Source organism: Acomys minous (assembly GCF_964271855.1).
Source record: "Acomys minous genome assembly, chromosome: 1".
Classification (NCBI taxonomy): domain Eukaryota; kingdom Metazoa; phylum Chordata; class Mammalia; order Rodentia; family Muridae; genus Acomys; species Acomys minous.
The window spans coordinates 53,267,717-53,295,255 of NC_140483.1; the positions used below are offsets into that span (position 1 = coordinate 53,267,717).

Genomic DNA, 27,539 nt, shown 5'->3' on the forward strand with positions numbered 1-27,539 from the left:
CTCTGTCCACCCACACGGGTACGCACATAACTTCTATTTTTTACATCGCCTGCCTAACTCTCCTGTCTTAAGGCTTTTACTGTTCTCTCATTTTCTAGTCGCTCTGACAGCAAAGCACATAATACCCAGAACTTGTCACCCAAAAGAGTGAGGATCTGCTTCCACTTTTCCTTCAGCCCCTGCTAAGGCCTTTTAGGGCTTTTCTTATGTTCGATTAGAATTATCAATACACCTGAGGAAGAGCCAGAAGAACTCACAGGGATGCCTTATTCCTTAGTACATGTGTTAATGAAATTCACATACAATAACATTTTTAAAAATTGAGCAATAACTGGGTATTGGTGCTTCTGGAGGAAGAAGAGTCAGAAGTTCAAGGTCAACCTCAACTACATAATAAGGTGGAGGGTAGCCTGGGTTACCTTAGATCTTCTCTCAAATACACACACACACACACACACACACAGGCACGCACGCACGCACGCACGCAGGCCAATAATATGGGCTAAGTGTAGTTCAGAAGTAGAGCACTTGCCCAGCATGTGTGAATTCCTCTGATTAAAAAAAATGAAAAAGAGTAGAGAGCTGAGCCAGCAGTGGTGATCCACACCTGCAATCCCAGCACTTGGGAAGGAGGGCCAGGAGAGGCAGAAGGTGAGAGATGGTTTTGGCTCCATAGTATGTTCAAAACGAGCCTGGGCTACCTGAGACTCTGTCTAGGAAAAAAAGGAAAGGAGAGGAGAGGAGAGGAGAGGAGAGGAAAGGAGAGGAAAGGAAAGCAAAGAGAAATAGTATACAATGGCAGCTATATGCCCTGAGTGAAGGGAAAAGTTGCATCTAGCCATAAGCTTGATGCAAGAAAACAACAGAATAAGATATCAATTAAATTTGACTCCATAAAAATTTAAATTACTGTGTTTCAAAAATGATCCAAAAAATGAAAAAGCAAACCAGAAAATGATAGAATATTTGAGATACAAATAACAAACATTTAATATCCTCATAAAACTGTAAAACATAGGCTGGCAAGATGGTTCCCTGGGTAAAGAAGTTTCCCACGCACTTCTGGCGGCCTGAATTTGAACCCTGGGACCCACGTGGTGGAAAAAGAGAAACAGCTTCCCAAAATTGTCCTTTGACCTACATGGTTTGGGCAAGGGTGTGCACGCACGCACACACACTCTCTCTCACACACACATTCACACACACACACATGCACAATAAATAAATGTAAAAAATTAAAATCCAAAGAATGAACTAAAATAAAAGCCAAACTTAATAGCCAAACAGACCCTCACTAGCACCTTAGTAGAAAAATGTGTAAAAGCCACAATCTATTTACAAAAGAAAAAAGTAAATAAAGCAGAGCATGCTGCCACATTATTTTACTCCCAGTATGAAAGAAACTGAGGCAGGAGGATTACAATCAGCACAAAGCTAGCCTGGGCTGACTGAGTTCTAGACCAGCCTCAGAAAAACAGCAAAATTGTATCAAAAAGTAAATAAACAAACTAAATAAATCACAAACAGTTAACATATGGAACAACATGGCTTCAGTAGTCATCAAAACAGGTGTCTCAAGATGCATTTTTCTATCATCACATGACCTACAACTTAAAAAAAAAAAGCAATCCGTGAGTGACACTGTCAGGACTGAATGCTTTCTCAGATGCAAGTGCTGGAAGTACAGTGAGTGCGTACTCCACGCCTTTGCCAGCTGCACCCCCGTGGACACTGCACTCCCGCAGTATTTATGAGTATACGCCGAGGGCCTTGTTAGAGATGCGAGTTCTATAACAAAACGATTGGCGCTGCATGGTTTGCGGTGGTGAGAATTTCTGACCCTGGAAAAGAGGTTAAATAAGTGATGGTGTGCTCGTGGAGGGTGAGGTATGCTGTGGATGGGGATGACATTTAGGAAAAGCTTTAAAGTAGGATTTGTTAGAAGACGCTGGGCATGGTGGCGCATGCCTGTGACCCCAGTATTGTCACCTGGAGGCAGGAGAATCAGGACACGGTCAACCTATAAATAAATAAATAAATAAATAAATAAATAAATAAATAAAACCGCTGTCCCCCTCCCCCCAAAGACACAAATATAGGAAGGAACTTCCTTCAAAGGAAAGAAGGAAGGAAGGAAGGCAAACAAACAGAAAACTTAAAAGATGAAAAAATGGGGCTAGAGAAAAATCAGAAGAGAGTGTGTGTGTGTGTGTGTGTGTGTGTGTGTGTGTGTGTGTGCGCGCGCGCGCGCGCATTCATTAAACATTTGCTTGCTGACTTGCTCAGCTAACTTTCTAGTACAGCTCAGACCCACCTACTGAGGGGATGCTGCTGCCCACAGTGGGCTGGGCCCTCCTACATCAATCAAGGCCATTTTGGTCTGGGCAATCCTCCAATTGAGACTCTCGGATGATTCTGGACTGTGCCAAGCTAACATTTGAAGGAAAGGAAGACATATATTTAACTCAAATAAAAAAAGATTCATAAATGTTAGCACTGTTCGCCGGTTTGGGCGATTGCGAATAATTATTCTGTTTTTACTCTTCTACATCTTCAACTTTTCCTTCTTTTTAAAAACACTTGATTTTATTTCATGTGCGTGTGTGTTTGGCCAGTATGTTTGTGCGCCACGTGATAGGGTACCTGTGGGAGCCAAAAGAACACTGGGTTCCAGAGATCTGGAGTAACAGACAGTTGTGAGCAGGTTTCCTCCGATTTCTACCTGTGCTCGGTACCATGCATACACAGATGCCCACCCCACGTATATAAACACACCCATGCACATAAAGTAAGTTAAAATGTAATGAAATTTTGGAGAACAAAACTCACATAAAATGTAATAAAAATTGAAAGAAAAAAAGAAGTCCAAATGAAACTTTCAGAAACATCACTGTTGATGTAAACAAGGAAGGGGTTGTGTGTGCACGTGTGTGTGCAGATGTGCTCAGGTGCAAGGGCACACCCACACAGGCCAGAGAAGGACATTTTTGGTGCCCTCCTCTATTGACTCAACCATATTTTTTCTTTGCTTGTTGATTTGTTTGTTTGTTTATTGAGACAGAGTATCTCCGTGTAGCCTTGGCTGTTCTGGAACTCAATCTGTAGACCAGACTGGCCTCAAACTCAGAGATCCTCCTGCCTCTGCCTCCCAAGTACTGGGATAAAAGGCATGTACCACCAATGTCCAGCTATTTGGCCCTATTCTTGAACTTGGGCCTCTTTGGATCTGGAGATGTTTGTTTGGCTAGACTGGCCACCAGCGAGCCCCAGTATTCTTCACCACCCCCTATCTTATACCCTGACATCACCCCTGCAGTTTACAGGCACATGCGGCCACAGCTGGCTTTTTATGTGGATTTTGGAAACTGAACTCAAAACCTGTGTTTACAAAGGCAAGAGCTTTACCAACTGAGCCCCTCCCCTCCCCCCACCCCAAAGTCCCCATTTTTGTTTTTTCTTGAGATAGGATCTCACATAGCCCCATGGAGGCCTTGAACTCACAATTCTCCTGCTTCAAGCCTCCAGAATTCTGAGGCCACAAGCATGTACCACCACACCCAGCATTAAACCTCTCATTTGTAAATGGGTTTTGGCTGGGTATTGTAAGTAGTAATTTATACAGTACCCCTTAGATGTGAGCAATGGGAGAGACCAAACCTGAACCCCATTAGGAAAACCTGTGCAGGTCTGCTCCAAGGCAAGGGTCTGCCTTTGCTGCCTAGAATGCAGGACTCAGCTTTGCTTGTCCTCTGGTTTCTTGGCTGTTTGTGTTGTCTTCAGTGTATAGATTAATGAGAAAATAGGCTTCTCAGCAGAAACGAGAACAGACATGTGGAAAGCAGATCCCTGGCCCATGACTTCATAACTTGTCACTAGACTAGAGAGACCAGCAGCCAAGTAATCAGCTGGAAGGTTCTGTGAGGGTGCCTCTTGTCCAGTCTGCTCGTAGCTATACTATTTTTCCAACCTGAAGAAACGTCTGAGCTGGGCATAGTAGCACACATCCCAGCTCTTGACAGGATGAAGCAGGAGGATTGAGAGTTTCAGGCCAACCTGGGCTAGCTAAGGCCAGGGAGACGCTGTGGGAAAGAAAGGGGATTACAAATGTGAAGTAGGGGGCTGGAGAGGTGGATCAGAGGTTAAAAGCACTGGCTGTTCTTCCAGAGGACCTGAGTTCAATACCCAGCAACTACATGGTGGCTCATAACCAGATATAATGAGATCTGGTGCCCTCTTCTGGCAGGCAGGCACACATACAGGCAAAACATTGTATATGTAATAAATAAATAAATTGTTGGTTTTTTTTATGTGAAGTAGGTAGGATTTTTCTCTGTCTCTGTCTTCCCCCCTCTCTGTCTTTCTTTCTCCTGGAGACAGGGGATGGAAAGCCCTGTTAGTATGAGAAATGATTTGTTAACTGGTATATTACAATATACTCAGCCTGAAGCGTGAGTTCTGCTGAGACTTCATTTTCAGCCAAGTCACCTATCCCTTTCACACGACCGATGAAAATTAACATTCTGAATGCTGACTCTAGGACATTGCAAGACCCGGACTTCCCAAAACAGACCTGTCATGTTCATCTACCCAGAGCCATGTCAGTCCTAAAGAAAACACTCAGGAGCTGTACTCAAACACTGTTAGGTGAGAAGGTAAAGATACGGAGTTATTTTGTGAGTGAGCATGTAAAAGCTCAGACAGAAACCAGTACAGCCATTCTCATGCGGGCTGTCCATGTACACTTTCTGGTTGTCTGGTTCTCTCCCTCCCTCTCTCTCTCTCTCTCTCTCTCTCTCTCTTTCATTCTCTCTCTCATATATATATATTAAGACAAGGATTCATGTAGCTCAGGCTGTCTTTGAACTTGCTGTGGCTAACAGCCTCATGCTCCACCTCTCAGGTGTTGGTACTAGTTTATTACTTACTTTATTCTGTCCTGGGGGGCCTTGTGCCTGCTGGGCAAGCCCTCTACCAACAATGCAATGACACCAGCAGAGTAGCTTTCCAATGTTTGTATAATCAGGCACAAGTTCTAAATTTTGGAAGCTTTATGTGCAGCACCCAGTAAAGCAGGGGTTAGGAGCAATAACTTGTAGCAAGATCTACCTAAGCAGGGCAGGATTGAAACAAGCCTCTGAGTTTGCTACACTTGGTCGCTCTGCCCTGATCACTCCGAGACCCCAGGGACTGCTTTGGGAGCTCCTTGATCAGCTAGAGGAAGCTTGGGGCCTGGTGATAGTCGGGGACGGAAAGGGTGGGGGGGGGGAAGGGGGGTGGGGCCAGTGGGGGGGATGGGAGGGTGCGGGGGGGGGGTGGTGGACTCTCACTGGGAAGGAGGTTGGGAGTACTTCTTGTGGCCTGATAGCTCTGGATTGATTCAGACCTGTTGGGGGAACCATTAAGAGGACAAAGCTGATGAATAATAAATAGGACATTACACGGGCCCCTCCGTCCCCGAAGGCCTTTAAGTGCTTTATAAACAAACAGATAAATTACCTACCGGGGACATATCTTCCACCAAAGTAACACGGCCTCTTCTGAGGGAGCAAAATGACAGCCGTTATGTGGCCAATGTCCAAATGGCTGGGCACCCTGAGCTGCCTTTTAAGTCAGAATCACCAGAGGAATGCAGATGAAAAGGAACTGCTCTAAGAGTGGAGTAGGGAAGCCTCTAGAAAAGACCAGAATTCCCAGCCTACTCCTCAGCTGCTTCTGTGGCACCTGTGGTAAGACAGGTGTCTTCAGAGATAGGCTTGTCGCTCACTGGCAGAGCTCTCGACTAGCAGGACACGCTCAGGGCCCTGGATTCAACTCTAGTGCACAAGGAAAAAACAATGTCTTCCGGTTCGGCTTCTAGGCACCAAGTATTCTGAGGAGCCCACCAGACTTGCATAAGTCCCAGTCCCTCATCTGTAAAATAAAGACAGTCATAAGGACACTGGGCCGTGGGTGCGGTGTGATGTGAGGGGACAAACTAGAGACCATGCTTGTCTGAGAGAGGTGGCCGAGCAAACAAAACAAAGCTGTCAAAGGCACATGAAGAAGCCACCGAAGGAACAGGACTCTGATTTATTTATTATTCTGTTACACTAGCAGAGAACACTTTTTTTTTTAAGTTTTCCAAGACAGGGTTTCTCTGTGTAGCCTTGGCTGGCCTGGACTCACTTTGTAGATCAGGCCAGCCTCGAACTCACAGCGATCTGCCTGCCTCTGCCTCCCTGAGTGCTAGGATCAGAGGTGCCCAGCTCTTTTTTTTTTTTTTTTTTTAAAGAAAGATTTGTTATGCTGCCCTGGCATTCCCTCTGTTGACCAGGCTGGCCTTGAATTCACCTGCATCTGTCTCTAGAAGCTGGATTTTTCCAGAACAACATTGTCTGCACTGTGGAAATCTGGAAAGGGTGTATTAGAAAATTAGTATCTTTTCTATTTCAAGTTACACATACATACACACACACACACACACACACACACACACACACACACACACACTGCTGTAGTGCTATAAACTTGTCTCATCTGATGAAGTAGAAGCCTTGTTCCGAGCTTTTAGAACATAAAACTAGAAACCATATGACTTAAGTTAGTCAAAGAGCTGGGATAACTGCAAGGGATACAGAAAACCTTTCTAGAAATGTAAACAGGGAAGTCACTGCTTGCAAGGGCTGTCCAGAGGGAGTGTGCTTCAGGGGGAAAATGCACGCTAGCAACTTTCCTCAGGACTGTACAATGTACAGATGAGATCAGTGGCGGCAGCAGCCGTTCCTCTGACCACTATCCCTGTGAAGCCGCTGTGACTGTTGCTGACGGCAGCTGCGGCCCTGCGCCTGGCCTCTGGTAAACCTTGAGAGGATCATGGCTTCGCGTGTGAGCCAGTAACGAGCATCACACTCAGGCCCAGCACAGACCAACAAACCAGAATCTGAACTTCATTTCCTTCCCGCTCAAGCGCACCCACGCTACAGCCTACACAGAAGTGAGGACCCGGGATAACAGTCCCAAGGTATTGCTGTCACGTCCTCTCAGGTGGCCCCTGCGGTGACTCCACACTGTGGAATTTTGAGCAACAAAAAAGGCCTGTTTGCCTAAGGTCACACAGAAAGATAACGGAGCAGGAATCCAAGGTTATGGCCTCCGGTTCTTACGCAATTTCAGGCTAATGTTATTCTGAGCTGGGTAACATTTGCCCCAGCCAGGGATGCACAGTGAGAGGGTAAATAGGAGTAAAAGAGAGACCTCAGTAACCGGGTACACCCAGCAGCAAGCTCCCCTGTCTGCTTGAAGGGTCCAGAAGAAGCCAGAGTCACTGTTTCCCAGGCTGTACTGCTGGAAGATGGACTTAGGGGGCTGGGGTGTGTTGAAGATGCAGCATCTTCCTCACAGGCTGCCTCTCCTGACCACAGCCCTGCAACTGAGTAAACAGCAGGCTGTCCAGCCTCCTTCTCCAGCATATCTCCCCATCCTTTCCCTGCCGAACCTGTCCCCCCCAACCCCCCATCTTCCCATCCCCCCCACTCCTCCCACTCCCCACCCCCCCACCTCCCAAGGAGGAAGGGCAGCAGACATCAGAGATTAAGGACTTGTGGGAGCTGTGGGGTGCAGGTCAGGCTCAGCACTGGGTGCTAGGGAAGGAAGGCTTGCCTTTAAGAAACAAAAGCCAGAGCTTTACTCCCAGCAGAGGCAGAGGCAGAGGCAGGTGGATTGCTGTGAGTTTGAGGCTAGCCTGGTCTACAAAGCGAGCCTAGGACAGCCAGGACTACACAGAATGAGCCTGTCTCGAAAAACAAACAAACAAACAAACAAACAAACAGGAAAAGAAAAGAAGCAAAAGTCCTTAGAAGGGATGGAAGATGGGGACTGGCATCCACTGTATACCCTCTAATTTTGTGCAAAACCCCACAATTTAGAAAACTCTTTTACACCCCCCCCCCAAATAAAATTAAAATACCATTAACTTTCACCTGGCCACAATCTTTACTAACCTTTGACTTCATATCATGATCAACAGTGTGAATCCTAGCACTAGGGGAGGTCACTTAAAGGGACATTGGGGAGTAGAGGTGTCCCCATGGGAAACCCCTCTCTATAAGCATGCGGTAGCCACAGGCTCTATCGGCCAAGAAGCCGTCACTTTCGAGCCAGAGGTGGTGACGGTTAAGGAGCACCTTCAGGGACAGGGATGTCCTCTAGAGAGAAAAGACAGTGAACGTCCCACTTGGCCAAGAATGCCCGACCTCTGCCGGATGCCTTCCAACTGGGGCCCTGACTTTTTTCTCCACAAATCTACTCTGAAGTTAACTTCATGGACAAAAAAGGAAAAGAAAGCCTTGGGAGCGCTCCAGTCCCCAAGCGCTCTTTTAAGAAAAAGCCCTTCTCCGCCTCTGCCAAAAACCCCTGAGATGATGACTTCCCCAGACTTCTCCCGCAGGCCTGTTTAATGCTTTCTGATAAGCACGCTCCGGGACTTCCAGGAACCAAGTCTCTTTGCATAAATCACCGTGCACTTTCAAGGAGGCCCGTTCCTGCTCTGAGGATTTAGAAAATACCCAGGGAGCAAAGAATCTGTGATGTCACATCTGTGCGCTTTCCAACAGTTACAGCGAGGATTAGGCTTGGGGAGGGCTAGGTTACGAACTGTCTTCCTCAATACTTCAACTCCAGCAAAATAAAAGCGAGGAGAGCTGTCACGGAGGAGTCGGCTTCTTTACTGCTGAGTCAGCTGTGCGCGCGTCATCACTGCACGTGACCTAAAGTCCTTCTGAGGCTCGGTGCAAAGCTCCAGATAAAATAAAAGGCCCTCAGAGGCACTGTGTTAGGAGCCAGTGAACTTTCTGATAATTACATGTCTCCTTCAGAGGCAACGAGGGTAAAATGCAGGATCCTAAGCATGTGGGAACAGACCATGAACCTTTGGGAAAGTTTATGGACTTATGACTGTCCCTACAGACTGATCACATGACCAACAAGGGCCGTATTTACCTAGGAATTGCCAGAAGCACAGTAACCTCGCTTCCTACTCGTGTTTCTTGGAAGCATCACTATGAACTTCAATTGAATGTAACACTTCATAGGAATTCTCCAGTAGTGTTCTCTGAGTCCTGAGCCATGGCCATGGATCCTTTGAAACCTCAATACGTTTTCAGTGCCACAGCAGCAATGCATCACCAAAAGTTACCTACTCAAAATAGATGGATGGATGGATTCTTTGTTTTAAAGTTCAGACCATCTCTCTCCTATTCAAGAGCCTGGCAAGGGGAGCTGGGTTTGTCAGTTAGCTATCTACTAGACACTGGTAGGAACACGTGTGTGACTGGTCTGGCAGTCTACCCGGGCCTTAGGTGCCTGTGCCTTACTTATACCATGATGTTAATCTGCAAGCAAAGCTAGGGAAACAGAGGCTACACATTTTCCTGGGCCCCCTTAAAGAGTTCAGGAGCCTGTAGAGATAATAAACAGCCTGTATTTCACCACAGAGCACCCTTCATCTCCCTCCTTTCCTTAGGCAAGCAGCTGGCAGAATTAGGCCCCTTTCTGCCCGATCACTGGCCACCAGGCTTTCTCCTCAACCCCTTCCTGCCTGTTTCCTTCTATTTCCTCAGGTGTCTGGGTCAAGCAGTAGGTAGAAAAGGTTAGAGAACAGGTCCGTGCAATGGGGGATTCTGGGAGCAGATGTTGGTAGCAGCGTCCTGGGTCTGGGTAGACTTTGTCCTGGTGGACTCAAGCATGGTAACTGCTCATCTTTGCCCAATCTGCTCATCACAGACATCACTTAGATAACTGCCTCTGGCAGCCTACCCACCTCAGCCCAAACGCTTGATAGAGGTTTTGGTTATTAGTCAGAGAAGTTTAATTGCTTCATGCAGCTGAAAAAGCCCAGATCAGCAAACCCTGTCTGCAGACACAGCTGGACCCAGAAACACAACTGAAGTCACTGGGCCCCTGGACTTTCCCCCTCCCTCTCTTGCTCACATGAGCATCATGTAGTTAAGGGTGTAGGTCTGGTATGGGACACCACAGCCGACTCACATCATTGAGAATAAGGAAGAAGATATTTGCTAAACACACCAGGGACAGTGGACAGACCAAAAGAAAAAAAATGGGGGGTGGGGTGGGGTGGGGGCAGAAAGGAAAAGATAGTAACTAGAATATTAACTATAGAAATCGAGCTTTAAAAGAAGTAGTAGAGCCAGGCGTAGTGGCAAACGCCTTTAATCCCAGCACTCGAGAGGCAGAGGCAGGAGGATTGCTGTGAGTTCGAGGCCAGCCTGGTCTATAGAGTGAGTCCAGGATACCCAAGGCTACACAGAGAAACTCTGTCTCGAAAAATCAATAAATCAATAAATAAAAATAAAAGAAGTGTTAGAAAGTGTTTGAGGTGAAGGATTCTCCCTCTCTCAGCCACCCTGTCCACACATTTCCACTCTTAAGAGAAAATGCAAAATTGAGCTCACTGGGCAGGCACTCAACATTTATTTCCTTAGCGTCCAAGAGATACTGACAGGGTGCTGGCCATCAATTATGAGTCCACCCTCCTCTGGGCCGATTGTTTTGTATGATGCTCATGCCTATGAGTCATTCATATGTTTTTTTCATGCTGGTTTTTGGAGATACAGTGGTAGCCTATCACACAAGAATTTCACCATGTTGGGTTGGATCACCGAGGCAAGTTCAAACACAGGTGTGAAATGCATGCCACTGAACCTTTATGGCACCACTGTCTGCTTAGCCAGTCCTGCCTGGCAGAACTGTGTTTGCCACAGGACCTGGAAAGGTGATGTCACTGAACCGCATTGGTAAATGTCCTATATTTTACAGTACTTCTGCAGTATGGGATCAGTTACCTTAGCCTTTGGCTCTCCGTAAGAGCTGGGGCTAAAAGAGCTCTCTAAGATACTCCTGCCCTTAGCTTGGTCTACTCAGATGCAGAATGCAACCACTGGACTGCATGTAGTGGGGAATAAATACACGAAGCACATGACTATGGTAGAGGAATTTTAATCCGGCTACATGGCTGCTCTGGCTAGGGATCTCATCTAAAGGCCTTCTAGGTCTATGTGATCAGGCTGAAATACAGACACACCCTTAGCACACACCTTTAATCCTCAACAGTGAAAGTAAGATTAGTTTATAGAAGGAGGCCGTAATGTTTGAAAGTGACAAAGTGACAACTCAGAGAAAGATTTGACAGAATGAGTCAGAGATAAAATATGCCTAACTCTCATGAGAACAGAGAGGAAAGAGAGGCTACTTAAGAGAAGTGCAGGGAGAGAAATGGAGGAGGAGGAAGAGGAGGAGGAGGGAGAAGAGGAAGAAGAGGACTTGTGTGTGTGGCAGTTTTACAGGAGCAGTTTTACAGAGACAGGTTGCAGACAGAAAGAGCCAGAGAATGAGAAGGAGCCAGAAGATTAGAACATGTTGCCAGAGTTAGTTTGAGGCCAAGCGCAGCAATTGAGCCAGAAGCCAAGAGAAAAACCAGATTGAATCAGTCAGCTTGAAGAGGAATTTGGGCCAGAACAGCTGAGTTAAGCTAGCTGCAAAGAGTTCAGAAAGAGCTAGAAAGAGTGAGCAGTAAGTCTTGGAGGCTGAAAACATTCTAGGCCTAGGTTAGCAGGCAGAGGCTGGAAGTTGAGGCCTTCAAGATCCAGGCTGGCAGAAGATTAGATTGTATGGAGGCTAGAAGCTTCCAAGCCTAGGCCCAGGGATAGTCAGACAGAAACACGCTGAGCTCAGCCCAAGCCGTGTATTCGCGCAACTTGGGCATGACTGTCATCCCATCTCTTCATCTAAGGAAATAAAGACAACTTTTACATCTGGCCCCAACTTTTACAGCTATTAGTGATTGTCCTGGCTCGGGACTGTCCTTGCTGTACCCTTTGTTCATGACTGCTGGGAAGTACCAGTCACAGTCAAACTAGGAGGGGACTAGAGAGAAAGCTTAGTGGTTAAGAATTGGCTGCTCTTGCTGAGGACCTAGGTTCAATCCCCAGCACGCACATGGTAGCTCACAATTGTCTGCAACTCTAGTCCCATGGTATCCAATTCTCTCTTCTGGCTTTCATGAGCATTGTACACATGTTGTATACAGACATATATGGAGGTAAAACAAAACAAAAACAAAACCTTCCTAATTTGTAACTCTAAAAGTAACTATACTGGGCTGGTTAGTTTTATGTCAACTTGACACAGGCTAGAGTTATCTGAAAGGACGGAAACTCAATGGAAAAAAAAAAAGCCTCTATAAGATCTGGCTGCAGGCAAGCCTGTGGAGCATTTTCTTAATTAGTGATTGATGGGGAAGGACCCATCACATTGTGGGTGGTATCATCCCTGGGCTGGTGGTCCTGGGTTCTATAAGAAAGCAAGCCATGGGGAGCAAGCCAGTAAGCAGCACCCCTCCATGGCCTCTGCATCAGCTCCTGTCTCCAGGTTCCTGTCCTGTTTTGAGTTATTGTTATGGCTTCCCTCAGTGTAAATGTGGAAGTGTAAGACAATAACCTTTTCCTCCCCAACTTGCTTTTTGGTTATGGTGTTTCGTCACAGCAATAGAAACACTAACTAGGACAGTAACCAAAATTAATCTCAATAATGACCCTTGTCTTTATTTTGTATTTTTGGTCAAGGATCTAGTAAAGGCTAATGCATTCCACTTCACCTCTTATTTTGACTCTTTAACGTTTTTTGTACTTTTAACTGGCATATAATAGTTGTATATAAACATTTAAAGGTAACTAACACGTAATATTTAATGCATCTTCACCTAAAATGAGCAGAAGTCACCTTTTAATTAAAAACAGGAACAAGGAGTTGAGAAAGCCCTGGGCAAAAGTGGTTTCAACCCAGCAGTCAGTCACTTGTTGTTTCAATGGTAACACCTGCACTTAAAAAGACAATTGCAGAAGCTCTTGAGAAAGCTCTCAGAGTCCGATGCTGTCACTGAACTCTCCTTGGACCAGCTGCCACAGCCAGCCCTATAAAGCCTGGACTTAGTTGGGGCTGGGGAGATGGCTCAGAAGTTAAGAGCACTGTCTGTTCTACCAAAGTTCCTGAGTTCAATTCCCAGCAACCACATGGTAGCTCACAACCATCTGTAGAGAGATCTGGTGCCCTCTGCTGGCGGTCAGGCATACATACAGGCAGAACATTGTGTATGTAATGAATAAATAAATCTTTAAAGTAGATAGTTGTATTAGTCACGTTTTGAATCTATATATAAAGGGGATTTAGTAGAGTGGCTTCCAGGCTGCAGGCTGGCTAGTCCAACAATGGCTGTTTCCTGACAGAAAGCACAAGACTGAGAGTTGTTCCTTCTACTAGGCTGGATGCTCAGCTGGTCTTCAGGATACCCTGGAATCCGGAAGAAGGAGGCTCTAATACCCTGAGGCAACTTGCCAGTGAGCGTGAGAGGACACGCAGGCGAAAGCTTCCTTCTTTCCTATCTTTTATGCAGGTGGCTACAAGAAGCCGCGGCTCAGATTCAGAGTGGGTCTTCTGACCTCCAATGATCTAGATGTGGGGTGGGTCTTCCCACCTCAGATGATTTTCGGATGAAGGAAAAAACTCCCTCCCAGGCAAGGCCAGCTGTTTGGGTTTTAGTTGATTCCAGGTGTAGTTGACAACCAAGATTAGCATCACAATAAAGCAGTAAAAGGTTCTGACACAGGATTTCATTAGCCCAAGCTGGCCTTGAATCAGGATTCTCCTGCCTCTGCTTCAAACGCTGGAATTGCAGGCCTGTGCCACGATCGTGTCTGGCACAAGTGTTTTAATTTATGAAGTTGTCTCAGGTAGAGTTTCAATTGCTGTGAAGAGACACCATGACCATGGCAACTCTTATAAAGGAAAACATTTAATTGTAGCTGGTTAACAGTTCAGAGGTTTAGTCCATTATCATCATGGCAGAAGCACGGCGGTGTGCAGGCAGACATGGTGCTGGAGAAGGAGCTGAAAGCCCCCCATATATATATATAATATATATATATATAATTTTTTTTTTGAGAGACAGAGTTTCCCTGTGTAGCCTTGGCTGTCCTGAATGTGCTTTGTAGACCACGATGGCCTCAAACTCACAGATATCCACATGCCTTTGCCTCCCAGAGTGCTGGGATTAAAGGCGTGCGCCACCACACCTGGCAATAAGGCCGAGACAGTAATACTGCTGTTGTGGTTTGAATGAGGACGCCTCCTCCCAACCCCAGGCTCATACATTTGAATGCTTGGTCAGCAGGGAGTGGAACTGTCTGAGAAGGATCGGGAGGGGTGGCCTTGTTGGAGGAAGTGTATCACTAGGGTGGGCTTTGAAGTTTCCCTCTCTCAGCTTCTGCTCCAGGGCCATGACTGTCTGCTTTCTGCCATGATGGTATTAGACTAAAACTGTAATCAAAGCTCAGTTAACCGCTTTCTTCTGGAAGAGTTGTCTGGGTCATGGTGTCTCTTCTCAGCAACAGAGCACTGACTAAGACAGCACCTAACTTACAGGGCTGTTGTAAGGGTTAAGTGAACTGACACATGGCTATCACTAGTGGTATGGACGAACGGGTGCTGTCTAATGAGCGATTGCTGTCACTGTTCCATACTGTAGTCCGTGGTGGGTAGATTCCAAGACCCCTTGTGGAAGCCCAAAACCATGGATTAGCTCAAACTCTACACATACACAGAAGACATTACATACCACACACATATGTATAATAAGTTCATACTATGCATTTTCATATGCACAGACACCTGTGCTAAAGTAACTTATAAATTAGGCATAAAATAAGAGAGTCATTAAGAGATGAATAGCAGTAGCTAATGACGGAATGTGACAATGTTGCAGTCTCCTGTCCAAGAGTCAAGGCAGGACAAATCCCATTAGAGAGAGGTTGGCTACCTGTAGCTGGAACTGCAGAAGGGGATTAGTATGCAATGAAGCTGTGGACCACTCGTGAGAGTCACCAGAACCTTCTTACAATGTCTAACTAGCCACTGCCAAGTAGCCTTGCCAGTCAGGACAAAGGATCTTCTTTTCTGGGGTGGGGGAGGTAGGGGACAAAGAAGATCAGAGGGCTGGAGAGATGGCTCTGGCTGTGCTTTCAGAGGACCCGGGTTTAATTCTAAGTCCCCACATGGCTCAGAACCGTCTGTGACGACTCCAGCTCTAAAGGATCTGATGCCCTCTTCTGGTCTCCAAAGGCACGAGACACGCATGTACTATATAGACATACATGCAGGCAAAACATCCATATATATTTAAAGAAAGTCACCAAGTGTCCCCATCAGGGTCCCCACTGCACATCCACTGGGGACTCCCTTTGCATCTTCTGCACCCCTGTTTCTCTATCTAGACACTACTTTCTGGGGTTCCCCAGAGCCTTGCACAAGCCATGAACAGGTGATACAGCGACCGCTGCTTTGTTTCATAAACACCAGGGTCAAGAATGAGACCCCGCAGACACAGCTCCGAGCAGCCAATGCTGATGGCCGCAGGCTTCCGGAGGCCACACTCCCACATATTTATTGACCTGGCAGGCAACAGAATGAGCCTGTTTTGCTTTATGTGCAAAACTTTACTCTGGGGCCAATTTCCTGGTGCCCCCCAATGACATATTGCAAAATGAAATCGAAGTATCAACAACGGTACTTTATTCCGCGAATACATCTTCCAAGAGCTCCAGTTACCTGCCACGTTGACCTCTCCTAGCCCGAACCCAAGCTGTCACCAACATTAAATTACTTTCTAAATCAGAGGTAAACTTTACATCATAAAATACCATTCATAGCCACATCAATCCAGCCTGAGATCTGCATCAGTTTCCTGACCCGAACTCCTAGCTAGCCACAATTCACAGATCGACCCAGCTTTGCTCTATCAATATGCCTCACCCAATGGGGTATTACGCTAATAGATTACTGGAGCTGCCGCCCACCACACTGATGTATAAGAGCAATATGTTAGGAAGGCCCCCACTCACCCGGCTGACAGATTGCGGCACTGGTCCTCTGGGGAAATCGTGCTGGTGATGTATGGCCCATAAGGGCACCAACTGGGAAAGAACAAGTTCAAAGCGGGTTCAGCTTAGCTTGCCGAGACAAAGGGAAACACCCCCAGGTCCCACCAGGCCCCACCAAGCCCCATGTTTGTAGGCAAGAAGGCAGTTGCTCACACAAAGGCCTGCACTCAGACACCTCTGCCTGACGCACGACTGTTTATGACTACTGTGCATGTCCGGGAGCTTGAATCTAAGCAAGCACATGGATGCTTGTACTTTGTGGACATGTGATACATGTTATAAGAAAACTACTAATGGGAATTGCACAAGGATGCCACTTTGGAAAGATTTTAACTGTCCCTGGTTTGTTTTCATGTGATAAAACACCCTGACAGAGACAGCTTATCTGGCTATCTTTAGGCTATAGTCCATCACTGTGGATAAGTCAAGGCTGCAGCAACCGGAAGCAGCTATTCATTCATTCCCAGTCAAGAGCAGAGAACAATGAACTCACGCACACACGTCAGTGCTCAGCCTACTTTCTCCATCTTACAGTTCAGATGCCTCTGCCCAGGGAATAGCGCCACCTCAGCGGATGTTGTCAAGGCAATCCCACACAGGCGCCTACAGCCTGACCCAGACAATCCCTTGTCAGGTGATTCGACATGTGTCGACTTGACAGTTAAAACTAACCGTCACATTACATTACTGACTGGATGTACAACTGTGATACACACACAGAAAGATACATATCTTTATGTCAGTTATGGGGAAGCCAGTGTTGGGAGACATACTTTTAAACATGACATGCTTCAAGGATACTTGTGCACCTGGGCATCTGCTTGTACCAGGTATGATCTTGCTTATTTATTTGAGACAGGGTTTCTCTGAGTAGCCTTGGCTATCCTGGAACTCAGTCTGTAGACCAGGCTGGTCTTGAACTCAAGAGATCTGCCTGCCCTTGCCTCCAGAGTGCTGGGACTAAAGGTGTGCGCCACCACACCCACTGTGATCTTGTTTGTGTGACAAGGTTTTGCAGCTAGTTACAGAAGGGTAGATTAACATTTGCTTGTCATCTGCTACTGGCCAGGTGCCGTTCTTCCTTTCTCACTTAGTGCCCACAGACATGGTCCATGAGGTGGTGGGATTTCTCCTTTCTGCACATGAGGAACCAGCAAGCACCTTGTCTAAGGTTGTGTAATTACAATACAGCCTGCAATACAGCTTCCAATGTGTAAAACACTTGTGCAGCTTCAAAGCAGAGGACAGGGGAGTAAAGCTGTTTCATGTTCAGCCAACCCGGGGAGCAACACAGTGTTCGGGAAGGAGAAAGAAGGGCTAGGTGGTAGCTCAGCGACAGAGCCCCTGAACTCACTCCCAGCTCCAGAAGCAACTGAGCAAGAAAAGTGACATAGCATCTACGGTCCTATTTATTTGATTTGCAAAATAGGACAGGTATTAGCCAAGCAGAGCTACTGTGATGACTTTGAATCATGAATAAAGCGAATGAAAATAATTCAATAAAAAAAAAAATCTTGGACTAGGAGGCAATTCTGAAGCTCACAGGATTTATTAAAGGCACTCTCTTTAGCGTATTCTTCAGTGCACATGATTCTCACAGCATCCACTCAAACACAGTATAACAAATTATTTAGCATAAATATAAATAAGCTTACAAGCATACCCAAAACATTTTTGAAGACAGACAAGAGTTTAAAAGATAGACACTAGCTAGGTTTTGGGTATGCACTGCAACCCCAGCACTGAGGAGACAAAGGCAACAAGATGACAAGGCAAAGGCCACACCGGGCTACCCAGCAGGACCAAGACTCAAAGAAAGAAAAAACTGAGCGAGAAACTAAAGCTTAACTGCTGCCCAGCCAGGTGAGAACCACCACCCGGGCACCTCTGTGAGTTCAAGAAAGTCCAGCCTTCAGGAAAAAACCTTTCTATGCACGTCACAGCTTCTCAGCTTGGTAGCGGAAGGGCCACTTGCCAGAGCATTGACTGATACACAGGGAACCTCAGAATGACAACCCAAGGGGCAAAAAGAGAAAAGGTGAATGGAGACAGGTCTTCCGTCCTGCCGCGCTTCAGGACAGCGGCACTCAGGGAGGCCTGGTGACTACACTGCACCACTTCAAAGCTCCCGGAGGCACAAGGGCTGGATCCTCACTGCTCAGCCAAGGGAGTCCTGCTCTACAGTCTCTCCCCATAGAGGAACAGCAGGCGTATTCAAGCCAACTTCCCCGAGCTACCGAAGGCACAGGCTAGCATCTAAGTGAAAGGGTCAGGCTACTCAGAAGACTTTCTCTCCAGAACCTGCTCAGCTCTCCCAGGCCAAGATACTAAGTATCTTTTAAATTACACATATTCTTGAGGTCAAAAATGTTAAGCTATTTCCTTAAGTTATACACGAATGTAGGATATAATCTTTATTACTTGATTGCAGATGAGGGGTTTTGAAAAGCTATGAAATATAATAAGGATCTTTAAGCTCCATCAAACAACACATAAACTAATCGTCCTTTAGCAAAGTGAGTGCTATCAAAAAAGGGCCAGCTTCTGATCCTCTAAGTGATTCCGGACACATTTCACAACTACTTTAACATTTTTATAAATAAAGCAACCATTATGGAACATGGATAACACAGTAAACTATGATGCCATCTGGGCATATTACTAATATGTATTATGTTATCTTTAGGTAGCTATGTACAGTTTGAAAAGAAATAAAATGTATGTATTTATTATAGAAGATGGTAAGTGGTTAACACTTTGACAAAGAGTTTTAGTAAGCTGCCTTGGTTAAGTGTGTGTTGAGAGTTCTGCCATACGCTTAATCTTATAAGCTACATTTGGGGGAGAGAATGCATAGGCCCAAAGCAGCCAAGTGCTCAGATATCCACTCATGAGAAAATAACCATCTGCCAACAGACTGATGAGCCAGCTAGAGACGCTGTATCCGCGTTAAAGGTAAGCATTTACAACTCAAGGCACTGAGAACCGTGGGACACAGTCACTCACTTGGTCCTGAGACCTTAATTTCATTCTGATGCCATTGTCCCAACATGCTAAACTCTTTGTTTAAAAATTGTTTGCTTATAAAATTCTGAGTGTACACTGAGGCTTTGTGAAAGCAGGACTCCACATTGTTTGTATTAGCCATACCCAACAAGAGGCTGCACACAGTCACGGACTGAGGAAAATTGTCACCGAGTGTTTTCTTTGGTCATGGGCGGTCACCAAGTGCCTGTGCAATGGTTTTACACCCACTGAATCCGATTGGGGGTGCAGTCCTGTGACGACACTGGCGGGGATGCGTCTATGTGTGGCTCACAAGCACGGGTCGATACGCTCCTACTGCAGTCAGGCTTGCCTGACTTATACTGCCCTTCCTTGCTAGTCTGGTGACAAGACGCCCAGGGTTTCAACAAACCAGGTCTTTCTCCACCTTCAAAACATAAGAGGAGTGACTTAGCTAGAGAGTCTAGTTCCCCACAGTCAGCACGAGGAGGCAGTGTAGCCCCACAGCCGCCAAAGTCTCTGTGAAGCTTGCGAGCCAGGCTGCAGATGCTTTCAGTACAGCTTCGGAGACAATGCAGGTCACTGGGGCACCCTATGCAAGAGGGAGAGGAAAAAGTGGGTTATCCTTTCCAGGTGTCAGCAGGTACTGTCACATGACTCTGGGGATCTTATAAGTAAAAGGGACCGCACACGACAACCCAAACCACTGAAGGTCATTCCGCAGAGTGCCTCTCTGACGGACAAGCCCTCGGCTTCCTGACTGAGCCGGCTATGCGGAACCAGCGCCTACACTGGTAACTAATGGCGTTGGAGCAGTGTTTGGTGGGCTGCAGTCATAGTTCAGGCTCAGAGAGAAAGGGAGCTACGTCTGAGTTCTTGGGTTACCTGGTTCCAGATCCCTCCGGGAGGGCGCACCTCTCAGGGCAGATGTAATAATCTCAATGGTCTTCTCCAAGCAGTGTTTTAACTTCAAGAATTCTGACGCAAGAGTTAACATCTTGGAACCTTGTCCGGAGCCTTCTTGTACTTGAGTTCTGAAGCCTTTCTGAATAAGCAAAATTCATATTTCAATTATAGATAAGATAGATGACATGCACAATGATTTTAATTGCTCAGAATTGTATCATTAAGGCAGTTTATACTATGTAGAAGAAAACTATATCAATAACAAATTACACTGAAACATTTAATTTTCTCACCAGTGCATAACTTCATTTCTGTAAGCAAGATCAAAATACAAAATTAACAATGATTACTTCTAAAAAGCAATAAGAATTTAGTCATAATTTAAACCATATCCCTAGCATCCTAGCACAAGGAACAGAAGGAAACACAGTGCCATAAAAGGTAAACGTTTAATTCCAAAGAAATCAGCTTCGCAGCATTTACTTTATTTAAATATTTACTTTCCTTAAATATTTCAGCCATGGGCATTACTGTCCTTTTTAGTACACTGATTTTATGCTCCATTTACCTTTTTCTATAAAGTGAGATCTGTTACATAAGAATACTTTAGTTTACATCTATTGGAGCACATTAATTATTAAGTGTGTTTTTAGCCTATAATGATTACAGTCAGGCAAAAGCTGGCAGCTCCTACGCCAGTAACTAAGAAATAGATGAGACGTTAGTAAGTCCTGCAGTTTCCTGACTCTGCAGGCAGGAGCTACTGACTGGTGCAATGCAGAACAGCAGCCCAAGCGCCGACACTGGTACCTAATTGTCACTGTGCCATCATGTACCCAACACCAGTGCGTTAAGTCAGCTGAAGAAGACGAAAACATAAGCGTGCTTGGCTAACAATCTCAGCGGAGCCGTCTGTCCCCAGCGACAACTGAACCAAAAGCCACGATTAAACAAAAACCAAAGCTTCTCTTACTATTTTCCATTCAGCAAAGGTACTTTCAAGAGACCCGACCAGTGTCACAGCATTAGCTTTCATCTGCTTGGCGACCTACAGAAATGATAAATATTTTGTATATAAATTATCATTAAGAAACACAATTTTGCCTGGCAGTGGTGGCGCACACCTTTAATCCCAGCCCTCGGGAGATAGAGGCAGGCAGATCTCTGTGAGTTTAAGGCCAGCCTGGTCTACAAAGCAAGTCCAGGACAGCCAGAAAGAAATATTTATCATAAGAAAAGGAAGAAGAAGGAGGAGGAAGAAGAAGAGGAGGAAGAAGAGGAAGAGGAGGAGGAGGAGGAGGAACACAATTTTTAGATCTGTGTGAGACCAGAAGAGAAGGAAGCTCCATTTGTGAGTTATGCAGAAAACAGCTTGAAGATACTTAAGTCATATAGGTGGAATTTCCCTCAAAACAAATGACACATGATTTCCATATTTAAAAAAAAAGAAAAGAAAGAAAACCTTGGATTCAGCAATGCAGTCACTTGCTGTGCAAACTTGTGAACCTAAGGTTGTTGACTTCATAAAGTTGTCCTCTGACACCCACATACGTGATGTGACACACAAGTCCCCACACATACACATACATTAATAATAACATAGAAATATTTTATGTCCTGCCCATAGTATTTCCCACCTTATCCCGCCCATGGTATTTCCCACCTTACAGACTGACAGTCAGATCCCAGGTGGTAACTCCTAGCTTTCAGAAGTGGTGGGCGTCTTATACTAAATCACACAAGAAGCTGCAGCTCCACTGCTCCCTGGTGCCCCCATCAGGTGGAGCCGAGCTTCTGCAAGGGGTGTCTGTGGTATGTTTAATTGGCTTTACCCACTAAACTCTTGTCTAGGTCGCTCAAGACTTGCTGTTACAGTAAGAGGAAAAGAAGTAGGCCATGGCGGCACTCCTATAATCCCAGTACTCAGGAATGAGAGGCAGGAGGATTATTGTAAGGTTCAAGCTAGCCTGCAGGACAAAGGAAGTTCCAGGCCAACTAGGGCTACGTGGTAGATGGTGTCTCTACCCCCCAAAAAAAGTACACCTCCATTTTTTATTTCATGAACCCAGCTCTTAAGTTAAAGTCCCAGTGCCCTCTGTGAGCCTATAAAGCACTTGAGATGTACTTTTTCTTTTCTTTTTTTTGGTTTGTTGAGACAGGGTTTCTCTGTGTGGCCCTGGCTGTCCCAGACTCACTTTGTTACCAGGCTGGCCTTGAACTCAGAGATCTGCCTGCCCTGGAGCTGGAGTTACGGGGGGCTGTGAGCTGCCTGAAGGGGCTGAGATTCTGAGCCCAGTAAGCACTCTTCCCTGCTGAGCCACCTCCCCAGCTCCTGCTATAGAGCTCTAACTATTTTTAAGTTGGAAGAATACAATCATAAAGAATACAACTGAGGTGGCTCAGCTGGTAAAGCACTCGCCATGCTACCACGAGGACCTGAGTTCAGTCCCCAGCAACCACAGAATGAGCTCAGCATGGTGGCATGGGCTGGCAATGCCAGTGCCGGGGAAACAAAGACAGGAGACTTCTAGTGAGGGAGTCTGTCTCAAAAACCAAGGTGGGCAGCTTCTGAAGAACATGTTGACCTCTGGCCTCCCCCCCATGCACATATCCATACTTGTGCAAACACACACACACACACACACACACACATACACATTCATATACACACATTCATAAACTCACACACACACACACACACACACACACACATACACACATTCATATACACACACTCATAAACTCACACACACACACACACACACTCACACATACACACACACACACACACACACACACACACACACACACACACAGGGGGGGGGGGGAGGGGAGAATACAATGCGTTGAAATCCAAGCACGTAACAAACTGCAGTGGCACACAGCAGACCCACAAGAGGAAGGAGAATACAATAACCAGGAGAATGCCACGCCTGCTGTCACACTTAGGACAAGCACTTCCTGGGTGTCACTCTGTCTCCACTGTCCTAGCCACCCTCTGCACCTACTGCCAGCACTCCAGCAACAGAGAGAAGATATTAGTGAGGGATGGGGCTGCTCCTGAGGGTCAGCAGAGGGCCGACTACGGCCTAAGAGTCCAGTACATCCCTCTCTTCAAGGTCCCACTACAGAACCTGAATCAGCCTCGTGTCTATTGAAGATGCACAGGACCCATAGACCTTGATTTAGTGATGATATGACGTCCTCTAGTTTTGTTCATCTTTTAAAACGAATGAACAAAAATACACAAGCCAACTGTGATGGCGCAGGCCTTTAGTCTCCACACCTGGGAGGCAGAGGCAGGTGGATCTCTGTGAGTTCAAGGCCAGCTTGGTCTACAAGAGAGTTCCAAGACAGCCAGGGCTACACAAAGAAACCCTGTCTCAAAACGAAACAAAACCCCACTAGCAAGAAAGGCAGACATTTAGAGAATACAACATGTGTAAGCAACTCAGCATCTGCTGGCCACAGTTTCTAGTATTTTTTTAAAATTAATATGCGTGGGTATTTTGCCTGTACGTATATCTGTGTCTCATATGTGTGCTAGAATGAATCAAATCCCCTGAAAGTGGAGTTACAGAGCAGTGGGTCCTGGGAACTGAGCCTAGCCCTCAGCAAGAACACTTGCTGCATTCTCTCCAGCCTGCATCCCCAGCACTGCTCGTGAGGTAGTGTCAGCCATCTGGAGAGCGCCAGGCACACTCTTAGAGTCAATGACGTCTTTACCAGGCCTGTGCCTTGGTGTGAAATCATGGGTGTGAATGTTCTGGAAAAAATATTTAGTTCAAGATGATTGGATTGGTAAGTGCTTGCTTCCGGTTTTTTAAGGTAGAAAAGTAAAGATGGAACAGAAAAGTAGAAAAAGACATCCAGAGAGTGAACAGTAGGTGTCGCTGCCACCCTCCATATGGCGTAGGCGCCTCAGGGACAGGGCACCATCTGCCTCTTCAATAAAGAAATAATTCATTACAAACTAAGCTACATACCATATAAAAGCAGAACTCACTGCATTACAGTATTACTTGTAGAATTTAAAGTATTCCAGACAATATACATCCGAAAATAAAACCATTTTTAAGATTAAGTGTGTAGGGCTGGAGAGAGGGCTCAGTGGTTAAGAGCGCCGCCTGCTCTTCCAGAGGTCCTGAGTTCAATTCCCAGCAACCACATGGTGGCTCACAGCCATCTATAATGTAATCTGATACCCTCTTCTGCAGATAAATCACTCAAATGCAATAAATAAAATAAATAAATCTTAAAAAAAAAACCCAGGGAAAAAAAAGATTAAGTGTGTAACTGTAGTGCCGCAGACCCTTCCTCGGCCAGCTTACCTCCTCCTGTGCACTCTGCCTTGAGAGGCCTTGCTTGAGTTCCCGCGCTTTTTCCAGCCCAGAGTCTATGAGACTCTTCATGCCTGAGGCTGCGCCATCCTGGAGAGCAGCTGTGAATTCCTGTTAGGAGAGGTTTCGCACTTTTAGCTGGCGAGCCCAGGTTTTATGTGTTAAATCTTTATATACATGTTAAAACTTTACATTTGTATATGGGGGGGAACGAGGGAGGGAGAGCAGGAGAGAACATACAGCTGTGGGGGTGTCATCACAGACAGCTGTGGGGGTGTCATCACAGACAGCTGTGGGGGTGTCATCACAGACAGCTGTACGGGGTGAGCTGAGGTCATGAGGCTGATGGCGAGCACCTCCTACTGCGCCATCTCACTTGCCTGGTTTATACACTCTTCAGAATTATAAGATAGTGAAACTACAATCTACTCCATTCATTAAATTCAGCTAAAGTTAGTATAAGAAAATCTACTGGGAAATAAAATAAACAGAATTGTAGTTTAGTATATACCACATGTGTTATGTTGGAAAGAAGGTTCATTTTGGGCAGGGATTTATTTGATAGATATAATACATTTTAATATAGTATTAGTCATAGCATAAACAAAGTGGGCAGAGCCCAGCGTGGTGGCGCATGCCTTTAATCTCAGCACTTGGGAGGCAGAGTCAGGCGGATTGCTGTGAGTTCGAGGCTAGCCTGGCCTACAAAGTGAGCCTAGAACAGTCAGAGAGTTACATAGAGAAACCCTGTCTCAAAAAACCAAAACCAACCAACCAAGCAACAAACAAACAAAATAAACAACAACAACAAAAAAAACCCAAAGTGGGTAAATACAAATATTCTACAATTATTGGTTTTGTTTTTCTGTGTAGACTGGGTGAGACCACATTCCACAGTTACTAGCGGCCATCAACCATAGACAGAAAGGACATTTTTCCTTCCTTTAGTTTTTGAGGTTGGTCTCACTATGTAGCCCAAGTTATCCTTGACCTCAAGCCCTAAGAGCTGGGGTCACAGGTGAGCACCCCTGTGTTGGCCTCACATTTGCTTTGCAGCCAAGGATGATCCTGCTGTGGCCCTCCCGTCTCTGCCCCTAAGCCTGTATTACAAATGTGCACTTACAAGTGCTGGGGATCAAACTCACACACACATGCAAACCACCAAGAGAGGGCAGCCCGGCCTTATTGTACCCAATTCTGACCAAAAGAATCTTAAGCCTTATGGCCAAACTATTAAAAGTACAGGTTATTTTGGGGAAAAAAAAAAAAAAAGAAAGAAATGCACTTATTTAGTTATTCTGCGCAGAGATACTTTTGCCAGAAGTTGCCAGTGTTTTCTCACAAGGCTTCCAGAACTAACACTGGACATTACCTGGGCACTAGAAATCTTGCTGCTGTTTTCTAGAAGACAGAGCTTGCTCCCGGTCAGAACGGCTAGCTGACCCACACACCAGACAGCCTGCTGTATAATCTCGAGGACTTTGTTCTGAGCCTCTTTTACCATCGATGAAATATCCGAACAGCATCCCTATGAAATAAAAGTGGACAGGCAGTGTATCACATCTGAGATGTTAAGGGGTGATGAGGCAAGGACATCAGGGGCAGCGGGGGAAGTTAGCCGGCGTGAGGAGCTGGACGCAGGCCTTCAGTCACAGCACTGAAACTGACGATAACAACAGGGCTGGAGAGACTGCTCAGTAGGTGAGGGCACTGGCTGCTCTTGCGGAGGACAGAGGTTTGATTCCTGGCGCCCACATTAGGTAACTCACAACCACCTGTAACTCCAGTTCCAGAGGATCTGACACCCCCTTCTGTTATCCGAAGGCACCGGGCACATATGTGGTGCACAGGCATACATGCGGGTAACATACTCGTGTGCCTAAGAGTCAAGTCCATAATGTAGTGACCATGAAATGCCTGTGAGAAACAAAGCATGCAGCGCCGGCACAGACACTGGTAACATGAACCAAGTACAGCCCTCCTCCCTCAAAGACCTGACACAGTAAAGGGGAACATAAAGCAAGCGTGAAGCTAAACCTGAGGCAGGATTGAAAAGTATCAAAAAGAGGAAAGAAATGGTGTGCCTTTGACCTTTCAACTTTCGCACCTAACAGACAGTTACTAAAATTATTCTCTTTTCTTGCAGGGGAAGGCAAAGCAGAGGAGGAGAAAGAAAAAGCACCCCAGCCATCCCAATGCGCTCCATGCGTCTGTCTTGCAGGCACAGATGGATCTTCTTTCTGGTCCCTCCCCTCTGCAGCTCTTAGAATGCCTGTCTCTGCCTGCTATATGGAAGATGCTCATTACACCACGCTTTACCAGAAAAGTGTTCTGGGCGGCACCGGCTTCCCACGAGTCTTTCTGAGCCCAGCCTAACCTCTTCCCAGCCATCCTGCATCTCCATCCTTTACTCATTGTATAGAATGTGTCTCACAAGGCTATATGTTGAAGTTGATGGTTCAGCTTCGAAGCATTCTTCCAGGAAAATGAAGGGAAGGAAAGTTTCAAGGTAGGAAGTGGGGGCTGGAGAGATGGTTCAGAGGTTGAGAACACTGGCTGCTCTTCCAAAGGTCCTGAGTTCAATTCTCAGCAACCGAATGGTGGCTAACAACCATCTATAATGAGATCTGGTGCCCTCTTCTGGTGCGCAGGTGTACATGCAGGCAGATCACTCTCTTAGACCATGAATCATCTGATAATCACAGTAACCCTGCCAGGTAAGTACTACAATTCTTATTTTCCAGGCAAGAAAATGGAGAGACTCAAAAAGCATAGCAGTTTGCCTAAGGCCACAAATTAACATAAAGATTTAAGCACAGGATTTCAAACATCGAGAGAGAGTTTTTGGTTTGTGGGTATATGCCCACCCTAACTCTAACACTCTCTCTCTCTCTCTGTCTCTCTCTCTGTCTCTCTCTCTGTCTCTCTCTCTGTCTCTGTCTCTCTCTCTCTCTCTCTCTCTCTCTCTCTCTCTCTCACACACACACACACACACAGAGGCACACGTATGCACACACCTCTTAACTTCCTTCCTTTCATTTCTACCTCAGACCATCGTGAGCTATAATCCTCCATTAGGGTTGATTCCAGGACACACCCTCAATTCTGACCCTGGCTTTGCCTTTTGACCTATTCTGCCCTTCTATGTTCATGGTTCTATGCTGTCAGGTCTTCTTCACCTGAAGTTTACCCACATCTGTCTCTAGGCACCTCTGTGTTGTTCGTCTCTTTCCCTACTGTCTATATCCAAAGTGACCCCTCATTCGATGTGAATTTAACCTTCACTCAACAGCAAACATCC

At 46.0% G+C, this 27,539-nt stretch overlaps 1 protein-coding gene across 1 annotated transcript in view; it reads right to left on the minus strand.

Moving 5' to 3' along the window:
- Nucleotides 1-18,385: 18,385 nt before the first annotated feature.
- Nucleotides 18,386-27,539, minus strand: part of KIF14 (kinesin family member 14) — a 64,721-nt gene continuing 55,567 nt past the window's right edge. Inside the window, exons 26-30 of the mRNA XM_084778994.1 lie at nucleotides 25,611-25,766; nucleotides 24,230-24,349; nucleotides 20,872-20,946; nucleotides 19,908-20,037; nucleotides 18,386-19,584 (exon numbers count right to left, since the gene is read on the minus strand). Coding sequence (XP_084635120.1) covers nucleotides 19,232-19,584; nucleotides 19,908-20,037; nucleotides 20,872-20,946; nucleotides 24,230-24,349; nucleotides 25,611-25,766 — 834 coding nt within the window. The 3' untranslated portion in view covers nucleotides 18,386-19,231. The remainder of the gene's footprint in view (nucleotides 19,585-19,907; nucleotides 20,038-20,871; nucleotides 20,947-24,229; nucleotides 24,350-25,610; nucleotides 25,767-27,539) is intronic.